Genomic DNA, 25,756 nt, shown 5'->3' on the forward strand with positions numbered 1-25,756 from the left:
TTGCTTTGTTTGTGCTGCTGGATAAAGTACTAGGAGCCACCATGCTGTACATGCTAGTTGTTGTTCATTCAAGTTCATACTGTTTTTGACCGTCTATCTGATTGTTACATGTACATGTACATATACATACATATATAGCACGTTTCGTACATCATGAAAATACTCATTCTCGGATCTTTATAATGATTTGAAGGATGAATAAATACTAAATAAACGTTCATATGCGGAAGATATACATAAACACAAAAAAACCGTAAGTTTCCAAAAGGAAAAATGCACTACACTACTCTTCTTCTTTCTCTTCAGCTATCAAATTCTGATTCGCACTTGGTCCATTACCGGTTCTGGAGCTACTCCTCATACTCGATAACTTATTGCCGCTGAGATTCCTTTTATGTCCACCGGGCGTATGGCTGAAAGGTGATGGCGATAGATTATGAGCACCCAATAAACCCACTGGCCACCTGGGTGATGAAGGTGGGATATTCTCTGATCCAGCACCGGGAGTATTGGGTTGCTTGGAATTTAGATCTTTGAAGAAATCCGATCTTGAAATTGTCGTCATCGTTTCAGCCGATCCTACCGCACCTGAAAATGATATATTTCTAGCTACGCTGATACCTCTTATAGGCGTGTTATCCACCAACATTGACGAGGGGACTCGCGATCTACCTCCAAGAGGGGTAAGGGAGAACAAAGATGGTTGACCAAAATTGAAATCTAAATGTCGGGATGGAGTGGAGGTAACGTCGAAAGGAGCATCGTCAATCCTCGGTGTAGAGTATCGATCGGATGAACCTCCAATGATAGGGGCAGGTGTGGAAGGAGGTTGGTTGTTGTCCTCGGTGAAAGACCACATATCCGCACTTCCGTAAGAGAACATCCTAGCTCTTTCGGGTCTCTTGGGCGAACTGACCACTCGACTCAGGGGTGTTCGAGTCGAAGGTATACCGTGAGATACACCAGCAGTGAACATAGGTGAAGGAGCCAAGGCTATATGTCCGATATCACTCTTCACCGCTGATGATCGAGGATCAGCCAATTGAGAGTATCGACTTCGAGGTGTAGAGTGCGAATCCTGTCGGTTGGATGGAGAATGCATGATGGATCTTGAAGAGTTTTCACAATTCGAGCACCACCAGTTGGATCCGATCTTGGATTCGTCTTCTATCCCACAGCACATAATGTGATGCCATGTCTTACATGCTGCACAGGAGATCATCGATCCCATACTGTTGGTGTTGTTCGTACCGCACACACAGGCGACAATCCCAGCAGGAAGTACAGGTATAGCTCGATTTCGTAAACTGATTAAAAGCGCAGATCGAGCACTGGCATCTGCTCCATCAGGTGAGAACCCTCTTCTTCTGTCGGAGGATGAACCGGTTGTCGAGCTTGAGGAAGATGACATGAGTCGAGATACACTCTTTCCTTTCCCTTTCCCATGGGTTGTGTACATCGTCATCAATCCCTCCTCGTCTGATCCACTATCATCACTTGCAGTTTCAAGGTACCTCCTCAGCAGAGTAGCTTTCTCCGTTTCCTCTCTCTTCAGTCTCGCTTTCCTACTTCCTCCAGCCAAAGCCCATGGTGCTTCTTCGTCAGGCCATAAAGGTTTCAAGACCGTTTTCGAGCTACTAGCTATGGGTCTTTCAATCCAACCTTCCTCATCTTCCGTTCTGGTCTCCTCTACCAGTTGTGCCGATCTGTCCAACCCCAAGAATTTGATGGCAGTCGCTTTTCTCACGGCGACTCGACCAAACATATCTATCCTCGTCGAGATCAGGGGTTGCTCATCTTTGATAGTGTGCTCGGAGAAAGCTTCTAGTCGTCTGGCGATCCTTTCAGCTTCGATCTCGGGTGAATATCCGTCTTCTTCTTCTTGATCATCAGGATCAGGCAGCAATCGATCATTGTTCATGGTGGGTGTACGGAGAGTAGTGAGATCGGGGGATGATGGAGGAGATGCATGAGTCTTCGTACGATTTTCGAACCAGGCAACTTCACTTGCCAGCACCTCATTTGTGGCTAATGAAGCTAACCCGGACTCGTCGGTGGTAAGCGCGGGGATGGTGGTTGTTCTCGGTGATAGATGATGTTCCTCTGGTGATTTGGTATCTTCAAGTTCACCTTGACTTATACCTAACAAACCAAGCTTTCGTCCTTCCTCTTGATGTCGGGTGATCACAAGACCTCTTCTTACTGAAGAATCCGATACTTCAGGTTCTTCTTCTATCGGAGTCATGACCTCTTCAGTCGGTATAGGCAAGCGAAGATGAGGTGGCAAATGGATCGTCGATATCTCCTTACCAGTCGAAGGCGGTGTAGGTAATTGAACTGTTGTCGCCGGAGCACTATCTACTCTGACACGTTTAGACGCTCTTCCTCCGCTAGACTCATCTTGCTGTTGCTGTTGCTTTCCCCTCTTTGGCGTCTTCAGAGCTTTACCCGATGGAGGGGTGTCCTTGGTGCTTTGTCTTTCTCTCTTTCGTTTGGTCGCTGAAGCTTGCTTGTCAGGCGTAGCTTGACTCCATGCCCTCCGCCCATCAGTGGTGGTCTGATAGTATGACGGTATGGTCGAGTCATAAGTCCTGGTCAAAGTCGTGGTAGTGAGCAAGGGTGTGGTACCATCGTATCCGGTTGGTTGTTGAGGGGTATACGATTGGTCAGGGTAAGGTTCAGGCGAGAATTGACCTCCTGATTGGTTGGGTCTCGATGGAGTCTGGAAAACTTCGTAGTCTTGAGATGTAGGGTAATATGTCGATGTGGACGTTTGACCTAATGGTGACAAGCGGGGTGAAGGTTGGACAGACATGGGTTGGAGATGAGATCCGGATAGAGTAGGATAAGGGAGATGATAAGAAGGAGGACCGTTGACAACTAATGTTTGACCATGAGCATAAGGTGATGATTGTGCAGCGGGGGAGTGTGATTGAGATTGCGATTCAGCTGCTGATAGATGAGAGTACGTAGGGGATGCGACTGCATTGGATAAACTGTTTTTTCCCATATACCATCAGTTATCGCTCATATGGGAATTGCAAAAATTTCCCTTCACTCACTTGTCCTTTTCTCTCCTTAGACCGTTACCGAAACTACTCAATGTAGGAGTCCAATCAGTCATCAACTCCTGACCATGCGAATGTGCGGAATGCATCGTTGATTGGTGAGGGTGATGGGTATGGCCGTGGGGATGATTATGAAGGTGACTATTGGTCTCGTACAAGACCGGACCTGTCATTGAAGAATGGCTGAAGGGGAACAGGAGGTCCAGATATGTGGGATAGTAGGGTTGAGTAGCTATTGAGATCATCGTCAACGAGTTAGCATGAGCACATGGATGAGCGATATCGATATCAATTGATTGGTGGGCCATAGGTGACTAATGGGAATGACACAAGTGCAAACATTAAAGCATAACAGAAGATAATATGATGGGACATGGGATGGAACTGGAGGTCAGAGTACAAAGTACAGAATGAATCGGCTTGTCATAACTCTAAACCCCCCATTGCCATGGCATATCATCCGATGACCGACCAGGTAGAAGAGGAAGAGTAGGGGGGAATGAAAAATTGCAAGAATACCATGAGATATGAAACATCTGGTGAGACAAGACATGACGCACTCATGATGAGAGAGGCCATTCAGACAATAGTCGAGATTGGAATAAGAGTAGGGATACAGAAAGATGGATTGAACAGAAGATAGATATAAGAATGGTAGAGTCGTTATCATTCAACTTACATTTGTTCCTTCCTTCCCGATACGAATTGCTCTTATTATGATCTCGATTGGCTTTCAGAGCGGTGTTCCGATTCCTTCAGATCGATATGGATTTGTACTGACCAGTCTTGGCGGTGCGGTGCAGGTTATGAGAGAAGTCGATGCAGGATCGAGGTTGAGTGATAAGGGGAAAGATCAGTCGCAGCGGGAGAGGGAAGCTCAATTGGATATTGTAGCTTTCGGTTTCAAACCGTAAGCATCATTTGTCGATTAGGTGAGCAGGAGATATAGACCTTAACCACTACGACAGCGATACAGTCTATGATTTGTGATTATTATCGTTGTATCCGATGCTGGTAGATGATCGCCTCACTAGTGTTGATGAGGGGGGGTGGAAGTCACTTTTCCTTGCTTTTGGCCAGAGTGGACAATGATGCCGTTAACGGTCGGAACGATTTGTCGAATAACCTTTTGGCACCAGTTGGAGTTGAATTTACCACAAGGTATAAGCAACGATAGGTATCTGCAATGCTACAGCAGACAAGGGTAAGGACAAAGAACCAGATCCGAATGCTATGTATGGGTAATGATTATGATTTGATGATGAAATGAAGAGGAGATATGGAAGGTGAAAATGGCGCTAGTGCGATTGGAATTCAAGGGTTTCCCTTATGAGGAAGATACAATAATTGTGGTGGTGTGTCCACTTGTTCGCTTTATCCCGTCTTGCCTTCGTCTGAGATTATCCTCTGCATAGTTTGTATGCAGTCACAGCAGTGTCTGGAATACCGCTACCAGGATAATAGACATATGCATATGAGATATGAGGTAACGCTCGGATCTTCTACCTTCTCCCTTCCCCTTTTTTTTTCTTTTTGTGTATCTTCTATTTTCTTTTCTCAGCTAGGTTCCCTGATTCATATGTTGAACGATTTAATGTTCAATTAGTCCACTGGATCATCCGCCGTATGACCGTATCGGAAAAGGGTCTCTTGGATGATTTAAGTTATGAGTGGACGAGATAAATTATGGTATGGTATGATATGATGAGATCGGCCGGGAACCATGAGCCAGAGATTGAGACTTTGGCGGATCGAATGATGTCTCCCTCATAGCAAGTATCTTCAGCTGAGCAGAAGATGATATCAGATCGGATAGACGATAGCAATGAGTGAGGCTTGAGGTCGGTACAGAGCGGAATAGTAAAAATCCAGGGCCTGCTATGCAAGCATCTACGGTGACGTTGAACCCATCTTGTAACTTACTGTACTTGCATGTACAGAACCAAACCGCTGCAGCAAGGGATAGACGATCGACAGAGGCGTCAAAGGCTGGAACTGAATGTGAAATGTTTCTTTCGATGGGACATGCATTCCAATGGAATTACATAAATACCTTGAATACCTTGGAATTCCATATTTCAATCGACTGATTTAATGCGGTGTGACAAAAGAAAAGATAAATTAGGGATTTCAAAAAGAACGCCTATGAATTTTAAGGAAATATAGAGTTACATTGACTGCGCTCTAAGTATAAGGCTCAGATTGATGAAAGATGATACCGTGATACGGTTGCATACTTGGAGCATAACACTTCTTCAAAGAGAGGACGAGTCGGTGTCTTGTTTTGATCGTACGCGGGGCATGGAGTGCAAGATCCGTTATGAGTCCAAGTGTAACGGGTAAATCGGAAGGGTTCGACTAATTATCCATGATCAAACTCCGCCTGGGGACGAGTTGACATCTTGCATAACGATCCTGCTAGGCAAAAGGTCGAAAGAGAAGGCGAGGTGGCTCAGAATGGTACCGCATGCCCGAGGAGACCGAGAAGATAGGCATTTGGGTGAAGTGATCTCGGACTAGATTTCTGCGAATTCTCTCTTCTGCCATACGTATTTCTTACCCCTGCGTATAGCATGAGAAAGCTGTTCAAGCATGATCGAGCATGAAACGTCTCTCTCACTCTCCCATACACAACTCATGCAGACACACACTTTCAACAAGCACACACACAAATCCCGTTGTGCGTCAAGCTTGCTATCGCTCGCGAAATTCCAGAAATCTTCTGAGAGGGATTTAGATTAGGTTCCTCGGAATATTATCTGTCGTTGAGAGCTTTACGCGTTCACGCGTCCCGTTTTAACTAAACTCAAATTTTGATTTTCCGGAGCGTGACATGATGAAAGATACCATAAGAATTACTTTATCGGGTAAGAATGGTAAAAGTTGAGATATGTGGCGTGGATGATTTCCCGGAATTTCTGGAATCTTGAATTTTATCTGATACCGTCAAGTCCACGTAATGAGGCGATCCGAGACTTGGTATTTGCGATCTGTTGTATGAGTACTCTGCTGGATTAGATCTGCGGAACAGCTCAGCTCAGTGGCCTAATGAACCGGGCACTGTGAGCTGAACTCAAAGAGCAAACGACTTTAGCTGCTGATACAGATATCTGGTCAAGTCCGTGAAGATGCCCACGTTCTCAAATTATATTAGTTGAGCAGTTGTGGACAGTGAATTCGTCGACAAATATCGAACTTGGTCCATTATTTGTGGTGATTGTAAGTGTTGAACAGCTTGAGTATCGAGTGTACTTGCAATTCGTCTGAAAGAACCCTCTGAACATCATCGAGCCTGAGATGGAGTGCAAATATCGTGAAAGATGGTATCGAACGGGTAGTGAGGCAGATATGATAAAGTAGTAACGAGCGATGATGGGTTCAGCAATGATGATGTTTTTCAATTTCGCGTCGTCGTATCGACAGAACAAGGCAAGCTTCCCAATTAGATAGATGAGAATGAATACGATAGGTAAAGAAGTAGAAGAAGCAAGGACAACTGAACTTCGCGTCGAGGCAGTGACTTTATATAGCTTTCACGACAACGGTCTATAGAAAGAAAAAGTGACTTGGGGAAGATGTATGTGCTTGTTACAACGCGTCACCTACCCTTGGGCCACTGAATGCTCTTTCCTAGTTCAATTGAAAGACGTGGACGTGTTTCAAAGTGATTTATCACGATGGGTACCGTGTTCGTGTCTCTGTCTAATTGAAGGGTTTATTGAAGATAAAATGTCTCTTAACCCTACATTTCCATACGCGAGACAAGACACCCGCGCCGACCATTATTTTGTATCTAATTTGTCAACTGTACGAATTCACGCGTACATGGGCTGTCATGGGGATGAATCGCTCCAACAATCTTCGGTAAGTTATTCATCGCTCTACACCAGCGAATTCAGACGACGGAATGTGAGATGACTGTTACGACACCCCCAACTGAAGGAATGTCGGCTATGTGCGATGGTCACTGGGCCGTACCGCACAAAATACCAACTCAGCCGCCATCACCATCCACCTTAGCGCACAACTTACCAGTACTGCCTACATGTATCATCTACCTTATAACAGCTTCACAAACGCAGAACTACATTAAGAAAGATATCGTCTACTGCATTCACGACAGCCCAAACATCAAGCACAAGTACAACAAGGCATACATCAGAGATGCCATCGTCGTCCATTCGAGTCCTAACCTCATCAGACGTTGATCAGGTCCTCAACGACCTATCGCCTGAGATTGCTTTAGCCTCCCAGTCAAATGTCTTCAAAAACTTCTCCAGCCCCTCACCATCAAAGGAAGGTGAACATGCTATCATCCAGACTCCTCATAGAATAACTATCAGCTCGGAGCAGTCCACCATGCTATTCATGCCTTCTCGTGCCCCCACATCGGACAACTCGAAGGCAACGTCAATCAAGATTGTATCTGTGCCCACTGTAAGTGATGGCGGTTTACCTGCGACTACTATGGTGATGGATGAGACTACTGGGAGGGTGAAAGCTGTTGTTAACGCTAGGAAGTTGACGGCGTTGAGGAATGCTTGTGGTGAGTGATTATTTTCTTGACCAATGATATGTGTATATTAACGCTCTCGCGTACGCAGGCTCGGCAATCTTCCTCCGTCTCTTTCCCTCTCCAACCCCACCCACCCACCTTGTCCTCTTCGGTTCCGGTGCGCAATGTCTCTCGCATACCATTCTATTTCTCCGTTTGTACTCAACCATCCAAAGCGTGACTTTCGTCGTTCGTTCATCCACCCCACGATCCCAATCCCTGATCAACGACTTATCCAAGCAATTCCCCGGTATATCCATCAAAGCTGAAGTGCATCCATCATGCTCTTCCGAGGGATTGGACGAGGTGGTTGGTAAAGGAGATATAATCGTTGCTGCAACTTCATCGACCGTACCTCTTTTCACCGCCCAGCCGAAGAGGGACGCGAGAGTGATACTGATAGGCTCATACAAACCTACGATGCACGAGGTCGATCAATCCCTGGTGGAAAGTGCGGGCGTGGTGGTTGACTCAATCGAAGCTTGTATGAGAGAAGCGGGCGAACTGATCGATTCGAATTTGACGAATGAAGATTTGGTAGAAATAGGTCAGGTGCTAGATGATTCCAGAGCAGAGGAATATAAGAGGAAGGTAGAAGAAAAAGCGAATAGTATAGGTGGGAATGGAGTGGTGATATTCAAGTCTGTAAGTTCGATGCTGGAGCGTCAAAATTTATACTTTACCTGGACCGCAGACTTGCGAAGACATAAGACTGATATCTTGTTATCCTCTTTTCCAGGTCGGACTGGGTATCCAAGATGTGGCTATCACCAATATCGTCTTGGAACAAGCTGAGAAGATGAAATTGGGCCACGTGGTGGAGAATTACGATTGATATCCGCCATCATCTACGTTCGATGATAGACTCTATGGATGGTATGAAGACTCCTAAGTGCTACGAGTATACTGATGTCACGTTGTAATCCCACTTGAGATTTACTCTGACCATGACTAGCGGACTGAAAAACAATAAAAGATCTGACTGACTGAATATAGCGCGGTCTGCCTTTCTTCAGCTGTGCATGTTCAGCCAATATTGCGGACATGATGATATATGTTCGGCTTACTTAGTATGTACATATACTAAAAACATGTCTATCTACTTAACTTGACGATTGCGTACGATAACTTGCAAGGCCATCGCTAAGTTCACGATTCAACCAACGGTGATACTACTACCATTACAATTGGTATCAAAGGCTAATCTCATACCAGCATGAATTTTTCCAGGTGTATTTTGCGAGTAGGTTATATTGTATGGCTTACTGAATCCTATGAAATGCGCGTGCTAGTCAGAGATACTCAAGAGGCAAAGCCGTCTAGAAAATTGCATACTGAATATATGATCACTCACCTGATCCATAAGCACCGATCAAAGCTTGATCACCGGTAGTCTTGGACAAAACGTAATCGTACCAGATATAGAAGATTCCCGGTGTATCAGTGGTATAGTAGAGCTAGAGACGTTCGGGACAGACAAGTTATTAAATTAGCGAAACATGTTCAATAATAGAGTTCCTATAATACGATGTGCTGACTGTGAAACCGATTCTTTGTCGAATGTCCGAGGCGAGACTAGATTGCCAAGTATACGTGAAGGTATGATTGGTGAATTGGGACAATGCATAATCTCCCGAAGTTGGCCAACTTCCCCTAAATACCCAAAACAATACACCGCAATCAACTGTCGAAATAAGAATCATACACAAACACAGAGCTAACTTACAAAGCAGTTTCTTCACGAGGATATTGCGAGCTCAGTACAGAAAAATCGCTTGTGGTCGTGGGGGTATGGATCACTCACGATATGGTGCAACAGTATAATAAGTGAATCGGAGGTACTGCGAATGGATGATCAGCCTCCATCAATATGGTCATCCATCAACTGGTATTTCAACTCACACCGTTGGACGCAAACCCTACAGAAGTGGTGTATGCGTTAAATATTCGAACGGGGAAAGTACTACTGCTGCCACCGATATCGGTGTAATTGAGCGCATACTCGTATCGACTGGTGAGTGGGATACTAGGTCGAGGAGGGAAAACGACAGGGGATGGGGATCCACCGGGACATGCTGGTGCTCTCTCGGCTAAGAAAAGTACTCAGACCATCAAGCGACGACGATACCGTCAGATCGTCTTCAACATTGTTGTTTCTTACTGCAGCATCCCGTGACTGACAACCACGGATTGTGGAAGATCTTTCAGACAACAATGACCTGCCATTTTGATGAGGTACACACGGTCTGAAGCGAATAAGGCGAAACCTGATCTATCGTTGATTGTCTTTGACTTGCCATGATGGTTCAGAACCGATCACCGCCCAATTCATGCATTGACATCAACTGTGATTTCGCTAATCATTTTTCAATATTCTAAAACATACTGCATATTGAAAGGATAATAGTCAAATACACTACTTTGCCAACATACTCGATTAGCAGGAACATCACTTTTCTCAAGTCTCATGACCATCATCAACCTTTCGTAAAACTTCCTTGACAATTAGTATCGATGGCTAGTCGCGTTCCCGAAGTGACTGAACCTGGTCGATTGTACGCAAATTGAACGAATGTTTCTATGTGATTATAGGGGCAAAGATGGATTAGTCAATGCGACTGAAAAGCTGTTAACTGACTTGGGGTAGTTCTCGACCTACCGCCTGATTGAGCGCCAATAGTAGCTGAATGGCCTAAAGTTCCAAGTCCTGCGGTATCGTAGTAAATGTACCATATACAAGGGGTGTTATTGGTGTAGTATACCTACATCATCGTAAAAAAGGTGTAAGGGGCATGTCACAACCAACGCACATACTCATTTACCACAATATGGTACAGTACTGTATGATGTAACTCACCGTCATATCAAACTTATCTGTAATTGTTGTTCCAACGACCCATCCGTTGTATCTCACTGTGAAACTGTTGATGTCGTTGGCCCAGAACATGCCATGCCCAATGACGTGTGTATCAAAAGTGGCTCTGTAAACGAAAAACCAACCTCGACATCACCTTGTCGTCCTGTATCGTACTAATCTAATCGGTCAGACTTCGTAACTCACATATAATCCCCTGCCATATCAGATGTCAAATGAGTCTCTGGATATTATTGATATCACGTTTTATCGTCGCACTCACAATAAGCAAAGATCGATTCACGAGGAGCATCCAGGGTGGGTAAAGGTGTGTTGGTTCCGAGCACATACCCATCATCGAAAAACAGAACCTATAGCATCAGGTAATCTGAATCAGCCGAAGACAGTGCCATTTGAGTCGAAAGAGAGGATTTACCGTACCCCAGTGCTTGAAAAGATGATCTTCTTGGAACTCTTGCAAAAGATCTTGGCTTGGAAGGGAACATCCACTTCGGTATACAGTATGGTACGGGAAAGAAGTATTGGTTCACTTCGTTTGCTGGTGGAGGGGGATCGGGTGGGAAGACGATTGGAGGAGCGGATGGACATGCTGGTCCTTTCTTGTGAAGTCCCGTCATTGATCTTGTTGTAAAGTCCCCTTTCGACAGTGAATTCACATCACGGATATGGAGCTCGACATGTGGGATCAATGTGTGGCAGTGACGCACATAAGGTATACCAGGTGAATAGGTTGGAGGCACAACATCGATTATTTTCGATTGGTTGGACACTTGGCTTGCTAATGCAGTTGGCGGTCTCAATATGAGATGCTAGCTAAATTACTTCAAAAAGTAACGACTGGTCGATCATATTCTCAATTTCTTAACAATGAACATTGACGATGCTAATCGAGGGTTCGTCCACATGATCATTATCGCTCTGCCACACCTGAGAGCAGCACGTGCACATCCATTAGCCTTGAGCACCGCCTCTCATCCCTCCCTCGGAGGATCTCTCCCATTCCGTTAATCTGTTTGGACAATGATCACCGAAAGATTGACATGTTCTTGGCGGCTCGAATATCACCCACAAAGCCGACATGACCGGAATGATATCGATGATCAATGATGGGATCAATAGCAAACGATGGATGAACCTCTAGTGTATAACACACATGACTTCCCTTGATCTGCATTCAGCGGTATAGAGATTGTCTGCATAAAAAGACTGGAAGAGCCCCGATAATATGAACAGTGAGTGAATATGCCAGTTGGAAGCTACATAATTGCATAATTGTCCTACCATAATTCATCATCACTGAGGCGTTTGGGGCAGACTGTGAAATGTTCAGCCGATGTAATATCTTCCTGGACAGTTCGTATCGAAAGCTAGTCTTAGACCATTGTGGACCGCACCTTGTTTGTTGTAGCTGTATTGCGTCCACTGGTCTGGTATAGCTGCGCGAACAAAGCCTCACAATTAAATTTTACGGTATATTCTCAACCGTCAATGCCACATTCACGCTGTTGTAAAGAGCCTGTACCTTGAGCGCCGATAGTAGCTGGATTACCGCTATGGATTCCTATCACTCTGTCGTAGTAGACATACCACCATCCAGGAGTTTGAGTGTCGTAGTATAGCTATAATCAATAATGGTGAATTCTTGTTTAGCAAAATGCATGCTTGATCGAACTCACCGTGAAGTCGATGCTCGAATCGGGAAATCCGAATTCGGTACGGGCAAACCAGTGAATTGCTACAGCTCCGGGATAAAGCTGGTAGGTGACCTTATAAGATCCATCCGTGCGACTTTGTCCCTGTCAACAGCACATCCATCAAAGATATAGAAGTCTTTTTGGAGAACCTACAGTGCTCTGCTCCCTAAGGGGGGAAATCATGTCAGATCTTTCCATTGGACTCTGCCTAATCCGTTATACTTACAATAGGGAGCGACGGAGTAGAAGGGTAAACTGTCACTTGGAAGAGGCTCGTTGGCACCGATACTAGCATACCAGTCAAAGTCCACCCACTAAGAGTGGCGCAAAGGATGGTGCAAAGCAGAACTGGTGTCAGTATTCCAGTGAGATACCTTGAAAAGAAGTGCTTACACCTTGCTCATTGACGATAAGGGTATTTGATGTCTTATCGAAAATCCTAACTGGAAAAGGGAGAAAGAGAGTAGCTGTCTTCGATCCATTTACAGGGATAATAGTTGCCTCATTGAAGAGCAAGGGGTGAGGGGGAAATGTCACTGGTCTTGCTGATGGACAGACCGCTCTTTGGATAGGTGCGTTCGCTGGCCAAGTGAGTAATGGTAAGTGACTCGAAGGGTATGCATCTTCGAGAGACCTTTTACAGACTCACCTGATTCGACCTGAGCACGAGAAGGAATGAGCTTTCCCAGGCTATTTGGCATCGCCGGTCCTAAGACTCTGGAAAGTCGTTCCGCATTAGTCAAGACATTGTTGGAATGTCGACCATCCCTTTGTTGATGATTCTCGATAGGAGTACCGAAAACCCCTAGGGTTGTCAAAATTACAGCTGCGATGTGGAATAGCAACATCTTGCGAGGATGAAAGGATAAAGGGAATGGTCGTGGTCGTGGTCGTGAAGACGTCGCAAAACAGAGATCACAATAGGGAATCTAGTAGAAAACGCAAGTAATATACACTTCTTTTGCCGCTTGTGTCCTTTGATGCCGGAAGAATGGTATGCTCTTGGCCTCCTGGGTCACGCCATTATCTTGATGAATGATCTCATAAGAGACGATCTTTGCCTTAGAGGATAGCTTTCCCAGTAGAGTTCAGTCATCACGGACGATCATTTTTGGGTCAACTGATTTGTTGTGGCGGTGCGCACATGAGAAGCTGACGAAGGATCGCCTGATCAGAAGCTTTGTCTCGCACAACCTCATTTGGGCTCACTAAGATAAGTTATAGTCCACATAGTTCGTCACATCTCCCGTGGATATTAAGGTAGAATTGATACTATCTTGTACGTGAGTCCCAATTTCCGACTATCAGAAACTAACGTGTTATGACGATCTCGGGCGTTTTGACGGCGATACATATCGAGTAACTTATCAAATCTGGTCTGATAGTATAGCGATCCATTATCACGCAGCATTCGCATATGGCGTATATGGGGCTTCATCAATCGGTTTTACCGCGAGTAACCCGATATGTGAACCATCGACTGGGTATCGCTGTGCTGAGGCGAACAAATAGATACATTACACTCTTCAAACACCCGCTTGGGGGTACTTGTACTATGACGAAGTGGTCGGATCAGCAACGGGAGATTCTGCCACCATAGGGGCACAACGTGCATCATTCAATGGTACGTATCTTCAGCGAGAAAACGATGCTGATCTTCCGAATAAATTTCCACACTTCTTATACGCAGTATGACGATAACACACCTGGCACAGTGTACGAGGGACTCGTACTTGCCTTCGAAACGTCTTGCACGGGTAGATCCTTCGTCGCTTAGCAGTCACCGAGGGGACTTGATACTCGAGGTACTCTCAATGTTTCGTATGCGATATAACCATCTGCTATGAATCGATATGTCAACAGTTATCCTGTGATATTGCGGTCGCTGCGATTGCAGGCCTTCTCGATTAGCGACTCGAATCGTTTACCCTGCTTTTGTAATATCCCGAGTGGGACGTTCCTGGTCTAATCCTTTTCCAGCGATCATGTCAACTCAACGAATCATTTGCAGAAGCAGTTGTGACCAATTTCTCAGCTGAATCATGACATGAATTTCAATCTCACTTGCGGAGCAGCTCGGAGCTGATGTCTCGTCTAGATTGCGATGCGGATGATGACCATTTGGATGAGGATAATGATCTTGCCAGTCTAAAGAGCGGCAGAAGATCAGAAAGCTTCTTTTCCGTTGTCGACGCTCGCTCTGGCCCTAATGTTCCGTTCCGATTCCGAATTACCCTGAGCACATTTGTCCATTTGTTTGGGTGTCCTGCTTTGCAAATCGATTTTCACAAAGCTCATTAGGTGCCTATGCTTGTAAAACAAAGCCGGGGCCAGACCCAATTCTATAGCTTGATGCATCCTGTATGATATCACCGGCGTTAGAGAGAAGACTGTGCTTTTGTTGGATGCACACGACCTTCCCCACAAACGCCCGGACTGTCCGGCAGGACTACGGAAAAACAGGGTTTCGAAGGGATCCAATCGAAGGGATTTGAAGGTACGGTGTAAACAAGACTCAATTAAAAGTATCTGGACAAGACGTTTTGGGTAGTTTATACCCATTGAGTTTACATAGTGCAAGGGTCCTTCTGCCAGACCACATCATGTCTGAGCTGCTGAGATGATCAACCGAGAGATTCCGTCGATTGACTATCCAATTCATTTGCGATGATGACAACGTGACCATGCACTGATATGACAGAATGAGCACTCATCCCCATTCATTATTTTATCTCTTACGCTACATACACACACATCTCTGAGATATACAGCAGCAATTCAGAATCTGTACCAGGTTCCAATCGAGCGAACAGCAAGATTCAACGTAAATAGCGCGTTGATCAAGTTACAAACCTTACGCAAAGTCCGGTTCCCGTTTCGTCCGACCGAAACTCTTGGTTCTAAAACCAAACAAAGAAAAGACACCAACTCGATCTGCCTTCAGTGCCGGAATCGACATCTGTGCATCTGTCTCCCAGTCGTCTGACCTCGTGCTATCCATCAAACAGTGAGTATCCTTTCTTTGTTGGTCTCAGCTGGTGCCCCCCTAAAAGTGACAAACAGCGCATTGACTTGAACCTGGGGGTGGCGTTTTCAACAAAGGAACCCAATAAGATCATCAGCTGACCTCTGATGTCCATTTTGGATGTAAAAGATCCGAAACAAATAGGACATAAAGCAAACATCTATATAAATATCACAACGCCTCAGCCCCCTTTCCCCCATTCAACACTCGACATTTCTAAAAGTTTCACATTCAGCCCGGATCTCTATACTCGGACAAAATGTCAACAATGGCTTCTCCCCCAACAGCGCCATCGCAGCAACCGTTAGAAAGAGCATCTTCAAGACCATCCTTGACTCATTCATCATCTTCCACCGTTGAAGACTCGCAAGACTCACAATTACAACTCAACCAGGTCGCATCGTCCAACGAAGATACAGAGACTTTGATCACTCCTATCGATCCTCCTTTGTTGCAGGTTTCCATTAAAAACGGCGCCATTCCCATCAAAATCGAATCGACCATTGACGAAGCATTAGAATATCCCAGTCCAGTGAAAGAAGTAAAGAAAGGAAGACTGAATTTGAGTAAATCGATGCAGACTCTGAGGAAGAAGAAAGGCGGTGAGAAGGGCAGGGAGAGGGCGTCGAGCGTAAGCGAAAAGTGAGTTAACCTCTACATCCTCCCAACCACAGTGTCATGCGAATGTGATAGCTTACCAGTCAGTTACGATTCCTTTCATTAGAGCCACCCCTGTCCCTTCTCTGCCGACTGTATCGGAGAAAGCAGCTCCCCCCCGAACCAAAACATCTGCGCCGGCACCTGTGTTGGCCAGACCACCCATGCCTACCAAACAGTCATCGGGATTCTCATCTTTCCTCCGTAAACTCACTGGAAGGTCCGTTACAGCTTCGCCCGCTTCTTCTGACAAAGCAATAAAGGAGGACAAATCAGCCACTTTGGCCAAAAGGAAGACTATGGCATTCGGCGGGTCGAACAAACCTACTTTATCCAAAATCGATACTTCTAAGAATGATAAAGGACCAGTGTCGGCCATATCGAAGATCAGTCAAGCTCCTTCCGAGGAACAGATGGTCGACTCACCTCTACCTATCACTCCTGTAGCTCCAGCGGTAAGGGAGACAGACCCTCTCAAGATCCCTCTACCTCCTTCCCCCATCTCCGAGTTCGTCCCTACTTTACCGCCTGGTGCTGCTCCTCCTATCGATTTTACCGCTTTCCCCGCACCCACTCCAGCTAAACAGTCGACAGTCACCAAGAAAAAGGCAGAGGCAATGTTGAGTCTTGAAGGATTCGAGTTCGATGAAGAAGAAGAACAACCTGAACCTCCCATCCTCGCTCCAGTGGTCAATACTACACCTGCCTCTTCAAAGAAAGAAGATACCGAATCGCATGATGTTGTCTGGCCCCTCGCTCCCATAATGATACCCGCTAGAACCAATACCAACGGTCCAGCATCAGCCAACAGTGTCAGATCTTCCGTTCTGTCCTCTTCAGCAGAGACCAAGATCGTTACGCCCCTTGCAAGCTCTTCGAGTCCTCCCATTCCTGCACCTCAGGTACGTAAAGTGTCGCCTACATCTTCCGACCCTCCTACTGGCCTTTCGCCAGAGAAGATATACGACGGGATCAAATTGGCTGGATCGAGTCCACCTCGAAAGGCACCTGTAGGAACTGGATCAATGGGTGATCTGGGTAGGAAAGAAAGTAAATGGAGGAAATCAGTGATGGGTCTATCTGACGTGAGTAGCTCGTGCCCCTCTCAACATATCAGTACTGATGTCGGATTTCTTTGGAAATGTAGAAATCCAAAGCACCAGCATCAAAAAGACAATCAGCATTCCCTCCTCCAACTTCCCACGACGCCTACCAAGCGCAACAAGCACGTATAGCGAAGAATCGACAGTCTTGCGCACCTACCTTACACTCTTCAGCGTCGATAGCAGCTGCTGCAAGAGGTCAGATGACGCATATGAAATTGAGTAAAGATGAACAGGATATGGCGGAGACTTTCTTCATGTCATAATCGACTGCTTACACATTGTATGAACCGTCCGACCTGTGTTGTTCTGCTGTGGATATTTGGGCTTTTTCGTTCTTGTCCATCTCATATTGTTGTTTGCTGCTTGTGCTTGTAAATCTTGTATAGTAATAATCTTTATATATCTAGTCATTATATATACCTTGGACGTTATTCATCAACTTACCTTTGTAAATCTGTATTCTTATAGCGGCATAACAACATATACACGCATCCATGCACTGCTTTCCCTTTGTTCGACCAAGGGTGTGACCCGCAGGATATCACCGAATGTCAGGAGTACGAAGTTGACTCCCTCATTACACATTTGGATGAAGTAAAGCTGTGCGACTCCCATTCAATCAAGATAGATATCAACGGGGTTCTCCGAATCCCACCTAGTCAAGCCGTCGATGAGCCCCATGGCGTCAATACTCGGTTTAAGTTAACTTATATATGCAGTAACTTGATCTGACATCGCGCACCCAAGCGCTCTTCCGATACAATACAATCCTGTCTTCCCGCACACTTACAATCCCGGTGCCTTCGCCGACCAAACCACCGTTTTCCTCATCCAGATAAAGACTTATCTCAACTTACACTCTCGCACGTGCCATTTGTGATAACAATTATATCTTCGACATTCCTCCTAGCCAAATTACAGCATGTTCAACATGTCATGCTGCTAATGCCCATACATTTGACAAGCACTAGCGTAATTGATCACAACGCTTCCGTGACAACCATGTGATTCTATCATTATAGACCATACCTGCCCACATCCAGTGGATTTTCTGCCTACCTTGCTCAACTTGCTATAAGCACGTTCGTGTCATGATTAGCTCATCTGTCTAATCATTTGTTATCTGTAATTAATCATTTGTCATCGACTTTCGAACGTGTTTTCGAAACATTAGCCGTCCTTCCCAAGCTGATCAATCTTCGGCACCTCATTGGTCGAGGAACATGAGGCTAGAGGACTAGTCTTTTTAGGCATAGGATATAAGATGAGATGAAGACCAAGAGGGGACCAGTATGTTTCGAGCCAGTCTATCATCCTCTGAAGCACCCAGGCGATCGATCCTATGATGTTGGCTCTCCTACTCCTCCCGCTTGCTAGTCCTGCGGTGGCATCCATCATCCACAACAGGGCATATGATTCCCCTTCCTTCCGGGCTCCTCAACTTGCTACACCCCGAGATGCCGTCCGAAGGAATCATAAGCGATGGGAGTACTATGACGGACAAGTCAAGTTCCCTTATAATGTAGCTTCTGGTGATCCTGGTACGTTATTTTCCCCATTAGTTGTGAATACCCTGTAATGGCTTTGGGTGATTGGGCAGAATCCGATTCCGTGATCCTTTGGACCCACCCTGTACCCACTACGAACGACTCCCGTCCGATATGTCTCGAGTACCAGGTGTCCCAATCCAATGACTCCTGGTCAGAGGGAGATATCATCACCTCAGATCAAGTTTGGACTACGCCAGAGGTCGATTATTCCTACAAGGTTGAAGCAAAGGGATTACAACCTAAGTCGACATATTACTATAGATTCGCAAACTGTGCCGACAAAGATAATGTCTCGCCGGTCGGTAGATTTTTGACTACCCCTGTTGAGGATGACGATGAGATTGACAAACTGTCTTTCGCGTAAGTGACGAGCGGTAGAATAGTAACAGCCGAGAGTAATGATTATGGCTAATATATCATGTAGCGTTTTCTCATGTTCGAACTATCCCTTCGGGTTCTTCAACGCTTATGGGAATGCTGCTGCGCGAGATTCAATCGATTATGCTGTCCATGTCGGTGATTACATCTACGAATACAGGGGAGATGGATGCGATGATGAAAATGCTTGTTATGGTGATGGGAGGGATATGTCAGTATAATATCTCCAACATCGTCGTCTCAGTCACATATAAAGCGGTCATACTGATAATTTTGAATTGAACCCACAGTGGTCGAGTACCAGAGCCCAACCGCGAACTGTTTCTCTTGGAGGATTATCGAACTCGATACAAGCAATATCGAAGTGATCCTGACTTACAAGCTCTCCATGCCAGTCACGCTTGGCAACTTGTTTGGGACGATCATGAAGTTGCGGATAACAGTTGGAAAGCCGGCTCGGCAGATTCCAACGATACCATTGCTGGGACTCAGTACAACACCTCGTTCACACAGAGAAAGGCAAACGCCGTCAAAGCGTATTTCGAGTGGCTCCCCATTAGAACGGTAAGTACATGCGGCATGCCCGGATGGACAGCAAACTCTCGGATGATGCTTACGATGTGGGTGAATGGTCACAGGTTGAAACCGATGACGCTCTGAGAATTTGGAGAAGCTTCAAATTCGGCACTCTCGCGGATCTATTCATGCTAGACACTAGACAATATAACAGAGATCTGACCGATGTTTATTACAACAGTGAATACGCTCCATGTTGTTCCATGAAGATTTTCTCACTGATGAATTGCTTTGTTTCCCTCGTCTAGCTAATGATGTCAAAGCTATCCAGAATGAGGAAGCCCGATCCCTCATGGGTGGAAGACAAGAGAACTGGTTCTACAATGGATTGAAAAACTCTTCGGAAAGAGGCGCTCAATGGAAAATCGTCGGTCAACAAATCGTCTGTAAGTGTGCTCCCTAACCCTCTTGTTCCTATTGTCAGACGCTTGAGTAAGGTGTTAATCAACCTCTGCACCAATAGTCGCCAACTTGGTATCGGACAATGTGGATGCCTGGGACGGATACAAAGCCAACCGAAGAAGAGTTCTCGATACGATCAGTCAGAATAACATCGACAACGTGCTCATCCTTTCTGGAGATTCTCAGTAAGTCTCACTCGTTCCGTGTCTTTCTTGAAAACCCACCCACCGCCTTCTCCGCAGACATTGACACGTACTGAGCTGACATCTGACTTGGTAATCTAGTGCTAACTGGGTATCTGATATCACCTATGATGAGAAAGATGGATACAACACCGTGACGGGAGATGGTTCATACGCAGTCGAATTTGCTGGTACAGCAGTCTCTTCTCCTTCCTCATTTGGCTATAACCATAGTGAGTTCTACCAAATCAAGACCAGTAGCCGTCATCTTGAATCCAATCAAAAACTAATGCCGCTCTATCCCCTTTCAAAGCCGCCAACAAACCTTTACCTGCTGAAACGTACATCCAAACTGCCCAAAAGCTAATCAACGCCACGGGTAACGAAGAGCTCCAATGGACCGAAGGTGCTACTAGAGGTTATTGTGAGCGCATTAGTACCACATCTTCAGTTCAATGATTGATTGCTGATCGCAAATGCAAATGGGGTATCACTAGTCGAACTTTACCTTACTCGACAAGATGCCACAGCTGTATACTACGGTATTGACGATGTCCGGACTCATTCCTCTGACGAGCGGATTCTTGCTACCTTCGTAGTTGAGGACAAAGCCAATAAGCTCAAGAGACCCGTAGCTGATAGGAACGTGACCGGGGGCGTCTTAGCCAAGAGAGGTTGAGCCAATGTCTGATCCCGGCGGAATGGGCAAGTTGTTCGAGCGATCCAAGGCAAGCAAAATGAATGATAATTCTAATTATAACACTAAGTATATTCCATATAATGAAAAGCTGCGGACATAAGCAGCAGAGGTACAGATTTTGGTGATTAGCAAAAATAATGTCATGCATCTGGATCTATTTTTGGTCGATCTGTGGTTTTGAATGTAATGGTGTGGATATGTACAGAGTATGTGATGGTGATTGGAGGTGGAGGTCAGTGCGGAAGCGTGAACAATAAGATCAACAGACTACATCATGAGCCATACTACCATACTACTCCGTCCTTCTTGTCAGACTAGCATGGCAGTATCATAGGTCGAATTAGATTATACTGGACATACACCACTTGCAATTATATCCACAACACCGAAATCACGCTAAAGCGACTGACAACCTCGTGCCGAGTGCAAACTAGCACACACAGCTCATTGTTCATCAAACGGATCAACTTCTTCCACTGTGCACTCCTCTCCTGGCCCATCGCCCAGCCTACACCTCTCAAATTACAGTCCATCTGCCTATACATTTCACAAAAAGAAAACCAAGATGAGGTCCATCATTCGACGTATACTTGACACTCCCCTAAGGACACGTATAATGTTCTTCTCCATCCTCTTCCTCCTCTCCATCTTCCTCCTTCAACCATTCCACTCTTCAGCTATCCCATTCGTTTCCAAACAAGAGGACAACTTCGCCATATATCATAGTATCAACTATACCGTATCGAATGATGGCAAAGTACAGAGTCGACCTAAGAGGGTAGCGATTGTGGGTGCAGGCGCAAGTGGGAGTGCGGCTGCGTTCTTCCTTAAACGGGCAGCTAGGACTGTAGAGGCTAGATTAGGGGTTGAGGAAGGTAGTAGGTTAGGTGAAATTGTGGTTTTTGAGAAGGAGGGGTATGTAGGTGGAAGTGAGTCTCACTTTCGACTCTTCTTGATTTCTTGATGCACTCTAGATCTTCTCATACAGCACTGTGACGATTATGGTACGATATCATCAGGATGTTGATGGATTTATCTCATCCTGATACAGTGCCTTTAATCCGGAACAAAGCTCACGCAATGATCTAATTCCTTAGGAACAACGACAATCCACCCTCATAGCGATCCACGACTACGTGCTCAAGAATTGGGTGGAAGTATCTTTGTAGAATCTAATCGGAATATGATGAAGGGAGTAGAGGTAAGTTGTATCTCATTCATGATCCAAATAGTATTTAACGGAGTGTTACACGGTGCATCTGCTCAAGATCATGTTGATGACCTCTCTCGTAACCTAAACGAGCGATCGCTGACCTTTAGCTTACTTATACTTAGTACTTTAATCTCACTCTGATCAATCCTGATATGGCTGAATCAGGTATAGGTATATGGGTGAGTTATCATAACGCCAAGTAACATGCATGGATTATTCTGCTGATTCATCCTTCTGGCGATAGGACGGGGAGAAATTCCTCTTCAAGACAAGTGCCTCTTCTTGGATAGACTCCGCCAAGGCTTTATGGAGATATGGACCTTTATCACCTTATCGAACAAAATCAGCCGTCGCCAAGTTAGTCAGTAATTTCCTTAAACTGTATGATCCGTCTTATCTATCTCAGAGAGGACCAGTCGGAAGTATATCGGATCTCGCGGAAGATCTGGGGCTGGGTAACGAATATACCACGAGGACAGGCGAAGATTGGGCAAAGAACGTTGTGGGTGTTAATCAGAAATGGTTAGGAGAGATCTGGGAGGGATCGACAAGAGTAAATGTGAGTACTGCCAGCTTTATACTCACCCAAATGGTAGACCCAAGCTGACGCGCTGTGTGGTGCAGTACGCCTCTGATATGGATCATATCCACGCGCTCGGAGCGGGTGTCTCAATGGCTACTGGTGGAGCTTCACAGGTCGAGGGAGGTAACTGGCAGATCTTCACAGGGATGCTGGATGATAGTAAAGCGAAAGTGCATCTTGGTACGGAGGTGAGTGATTACCATAAATCATCCATTAGTCATGTATATCATATGTCAATCTCGATTAATCCCATCCATGATTGACGCATTGCTAACGATTTAGTATGTCCCTTCCGTGTACAGGTATCCGAAATCATTCCGCTTGACTCAAAGAACTCCCCTCAATTCATCGTCCGATCCAATAAAACGCAACTGAACGATGATGAACCATTCGATGCTGTATTCTTCGCTGCTCCATGGCACTCATCGCCAATCTCCAAGAAGCTAGCAGCGAATTTCGTTTCCCCCATCCCGTAAGTCACACCTCTAGAGATCATACAACATCATCTGATAACCTAATAATGCAATGTTTAGTCACCAGCCATATGTCCGACTGCACGTTACGTACTTTACCACAACCCAACCTCATCCACTACCATCATTTTTCGGCCTATCCGAAGACAGCTACATACCGAATGCCATCTTGACTTCTGGACTGACTTCGAGAATCCAGTCAATCCCTCCACCGAGGTTCCAGTCGATCTCATGGCATGGCGAAGTCTTACCTGGTTCAGGTGAATATGCGGTCAAGATTTTCTCTCTTACCAGATTGAGCGATCGGTTCATTCATAAATTGATTGGTGAAGAACCAGGTTGGCTAGTAAGGAAAGAATGGGATTCTTATCCCAAACTTAAGACTACTTCTTCCTATGCGCCTGTGGAACCTATAAAGGGATTACATTATCTTGCTGCTCAGGAAGCTTGGATATCTACGTGAGTCGATATCAATTGAAAAAGCAAGACGGATCGAACTTTCAACGCTGACTGTGGGCTGTAGCATGGAAACTCAAACTGTATCAGGGCGAGAAGCGGTCGCTCGATTAGTGAATGAATGGTGGGGATTAGGTCTAGGCGAATGTGAGAATGGCGATAGTTGGGATTGGACTTGCTCCAATTGACTGACCTGAGCATCAGAATTTGGGTGAAAAGTTATTGAGATATGGTTTCCTTTGATGATGGTGTGGGGTGTCTGTAACATAGTGTAGCATATATCCTGAAGCCTTCCAATTAACGTAATATCTATAAGTTAGATGACCGAATGACCATTCATGACTGATGCTTGTTTGTTCGTTCACGATTGCATTAATACGTCCATTTGTGCATTAACGGTTTCGTTTGTCTAAAACTGTTGATTAGATCCTGCAAGCATTTCGATGAACAGCTGGGTTTCTGTCTGTATCCACTCCGTATGAACGAGTGTCAGTATATTGATGAACATACGTCGATACGACCTTTGTTTAGATTGTGCATGTGAATTTTCATCTACTTTCTATCCTGTCCTGTCCTATTTGTGCTCCGCCATCGATGGTTCATCTCCCTTATGAAATTGCGTTGATGCCTTTTTTGATCTTTTCGTCTGTCATCACTACACCTATACCAATCTCTTACCTTCCTTCTCCGCATTCCTCTTGATCAGCTCCTTAAGCTCATTCCCTTGTACGTAACCATAACTGTCCTTTCTCAAATCCAATCCAACTACTTTATTCACACCTACTTTCTCTTCTGGTACTTTCTCAGCATGGTCTATTATACCTGTGGTACCGGGTACTACCGACACCGTTTCGTGAGTTTTGACAGTCTCTTTCACGGGACTGCCATTATCAAGTATCGATGAAGAGGAAGAGGGTGTTTGTGTTTCTTCTGATAATCGTTTGATAGCATTTTCACCAACTTGATATATGTCTTTACCGACCAGTTCCCAATCTGTCGATCTAACGCCGGAAACTAGATTGGTGAGTGTAGCGTTCCATCGCTGTTTGACTATCTCTCCGAAAGAGGGTCGATAAGGTGATGAAGCAGATGGTCCGATAAGTGAGGAGGGTGCAGGAGGGGTTATGGGTTCGAAGGAATTGGAGAGGAGTAAAGATGAGTTGTGCAATCTGTAAAATAATGTACAATTCAGCAAAGAAGTTCAAGGTCACGATCATGATAGTAATGGTTAAAACTCACTCTGACCTCAATCCAGCGGTCGATTCTCTCAGAGAAGTTGACAATGTATAATATACAGCTGCGGAAGCTAGTATACCTGACCCAGTTCCTAGGATGAAGCCTGACATTTTGGTGGACTGATTCTGAATCAATAGTCTGCAATGTACAAGAAGAGGGAATGAAGAATGCACGGAAGGTCGAAGCGGAAGGAGAGGGAGGGAGAGGGTCCAAGTAGCATCGTGCCGACGTGGATGACACGTAAGACACCATCAACATAACAAAGATGAACAGAGCTCGAGTAGATGTTCGAGGTACTCCCTCCGATGCTGAACAAATTTCAAAATTAGTAGGAACCACCTGGTCAGATCTATTCGGATGGTCAGTCTCACCTCAAGATCTAGATACATATATCAACTTCACTCTCTCACCATCAAGCTTCGAGTCGGAACTTGCGCAAAGCGATAAACATATGTTCATCTGTGCCGCTTCATCTTCTTCGGGCGAGATTCAAGAAGAGATATTAGGTGTAGCTCAACTAGTGCAGAATCCTACACCGCCCATGGACATACCCAGTTCAATCGAATTACAAAGATTGTATGCCCACCCTTCGACACACGGTACAGGACTTGGTCAACTTCTGATCACCAAATCGAAGGAGATGGCCAGAGAGTTAGGGAAGAGTAAGATATGGTTGGGTGTATGGGAAGGTAATGAGAGAGGGAAGAGGTTTTACGAGAAGATGGGTTTTGAGATAGTGGGGGAGAAGGTGTTTTATGCGGGAGAATCGAAGAGAAGGGATCTGATCATGTGTATAGATGTGTAACTACTCAAGTGGATCGAATGATGGAGTGGACTCGTAGAGATATACATAATTTGATAGAGAATAGATGACCAAGATGTTGGATAGACGTTGTATGTCACGTGAAGGTAGAGTGATCAGTTGTATATGATGAACGGACGACCTCAGGTCTTCGGCGCTTGACCGAAAGCAGGGATTGTACTGTACCGTACATGCCTGAAGAAGTGGTCACAATGATCATGGTCG

At 45.3% G+C, this 25,756-nt stretch overlaps 10 protein-coding genes across 10 annotated transcripts; 5 read left to right on the forward strand and 5 right to left on the reverse strand.

Moving 5' to 3' along the window:
- Positions 1-283: 283 nt before the first annotated feature.
- On the reverse strand, positions 284-3,157 carry V865_003997 (uncharacterized protein; the record flags this gene model as incomplete). The annotated part of the gene is made up of 2 exons (XM_066227782.1): positions 284-2,996; positions 3,063-3,157. 2 exons carry the CDS (start codon positions 3,155-3,157, stop codon positions 284-286), a joined length of 2,808 nt encoding a protein of 935 aa, XP_066083879.1.
- A 4,075-nt stretch (positions 3,158-7,232) lies between these two features.
- On the forward strand, positions 7,233-8,458 carry V865_003998 (uncharacterized protein; the record flags this gene model as incomplete). Its single annotated transcript, XM_066227783.1, has 3 exons — positions 7,233-7,614; positions 7,673-8,268; positions 8,363-8,458. 3 exons carry the CDS (start codon positions 7,233-7,235, stop codon positions 8,456-8,458), a joined length of 1,074 nt encoding a protein of 357 aa, XP_066083880.1.
- Positions 8,459-8,779: 321 nt separating this feature from the next.
- Positions 8,780-9,923, reverse strand: V865_003999 (uncharacterized protein; the record flags this gene model as incomplete). The annotated part of the gene is made up of 7 exons (XM_066227784.1): positions 8,780-8,895; positions 8,978-9,080; positions 9,162-9,276; positions 9,350-9,359; positions 9,428-9,464; positions 9,526-9,713; positions 9,863-9,923. 7 exons carry the CDS (start codon positions 9,921-9,923, stop codon positions 8,780-8,782), a joined length of 630 nt encoding a protein of 209 aa, XP_066083881.1.
- Positions 9,924-10,100: 177 nt separating this feature from the next.
- On the reverse strand, positions 10,101-11,115 carry V865_004000 (uncharacterized protein; the record flags this gene model as incomplete). Its single annotated transcript, XM_066227785.1, has 6 exons — positions 10,101-10,201; positions 10,283-10,385; positions 10,481-10,604; positions 10,685-10,694; positions 10,761-10,848; positions 11,008-11,115. 6 exons carry the CDS (start codon positions 11,113-11,115, stop codon positions 10,101-10,103), a joined length of 534 nt encoding a protein of 177 aa, XP_066083882.1.
- Positions 11,116-11,824: 709 nt separating this feature from the next.
- V865_004001 (uncharacterized protein) lies at positions 11,825-13,040 on the reverse strand (the record flags this gene model as incomplete). The annotated part of the gene is made up of 7 exons (XM_066227786.1): positions 11,825-11,934; positions 12,000-12,117; positions 12,175-12,286; positions 12,346-12,358; positions 12,419-12,506; positions 12,586-12,773; positions 12,842-13,040. 7 exons carry the CDS (start codon positions 13,038-13,040, stop codon positions 11,825-11,827), a joined length of 828 nt encoding a protein of 275 aa, XP_066083883.1.
- A 2,436-nt stretch (positions 13,041-15,476) lies between these two features.
- V865_004002 (uncharacterized protein) lies at positions 15,477-17,243 on the forward strand (the record flags this gene model as incomplete). The annotated part of the gene is made up of 3 exons (XM_066227787.1): positions 15,477-15,859; positions 15,942-16,959; positions 17,022-17,243. The coding sequence occupies 3 exons, from the start codon at positions 15,477-15,479 to the stop codon at positions 17,241-17,243; spliced, it is 1,623 nt and encodes a 540-aa protein (XP_066083884.1).
- Positions 17,244-18,325: 1,082 nt separating this feature from the next.
- Positions 18,326-20,747, forward strand: V865_004003 (uncharacterized protein; the record flags this gene model as incomplete). The annotated part of the gene is made up of 10 exons (XM_066227788.1): positions 18,326-18,521; positions 18,581-18,890; positions 18,955-19,119; positions 19,199-19,472; positions 19,547-19,664; positions 19,733-19,870; positions 19,948-20,071; positions 20,171-20,301; positions 20,382-20,492; positions 20,566-20,747. The coding sequence occupies 10 exons, from the start codon at positions 18,326-18,328 to the stop codon at positions 20,745-20,747; spliced, it is 1,749 nt and encodes a 582-aa protein (XP_066083885.1).
- Positions 20,748-21,384: 637 nt separating this feature from the next.
- Positions 21,385-23,681, forward strand: V865_004004 (uncharacterized protein; the record flags this gene model as incomplete). Its single annotated transcript, XM_066227789.1, has 8 exons — positions 21,385-21,697; positions 21,866-21,969; positions 22,104-22,160; positions 22,226-22,540; positions 22,606-22,752; positions 22,867-23,036; positions 23,098-23,496; positions 23,561-23,681. The coding sequence occupies 8 exons, from the start codon at positions 21,385-21,387 to the stop codon at positions 23,679-23,681; spliced, it is 1,626 nt and encodes a 541-aa protein (XP_066083886.1).
- A 473-nt stretch (positions 23,682-24,154) lies between these two features.
- Positions 24,155-24,839, reverse strand: V865_004005 (uncharacterized protein; the record flags this gene model as incomplete). The annotated part of the gene is made up of 2 exons (XM_066227790.1): positions 24,155-24,662; positions 24,733-24,839. 2 exons carry the CDS (start codon positions 24,837-24,839, stop codon positions 24,155-24,157), a joined length of 615 nt encoding a protein of 204 aa, XP_066083887.1.
- A 155-nt stretch (positions 24,840-24,994) lies between these two features.
- V865_004006 (uncharacterized protein) lies at positions 24,995-25,534 on the forward strand (the record flags this gene model as incomplete). The annotated part of the gene is made up of 1 exon (XM_066227791.1): positions 24,995-25,534. The coding sequence occupies one exon, from the start codon at positions 24,995-24,997 to the stop codon at positions 25,532-25,534; it is 540 nt and encodes a 179-aa protein (XP_066083888.1).
- Positions 25,535-25,756: the final 222 nt, after the last annotated feature.

This window comes from Kwoniella europaea, chromosome 1 (genome assembly GCF_036810445.1).
Source record: "Kwoniella europaea PYCC6329 chromosome 1, complete sequence".
Lineage (NCBI taxonomy): Eukaryota > Fungi > Basidiomycota > Tremellomycetes > Tremellales > Cryptococcaceae > Kwoniella > Kwoniella europaea.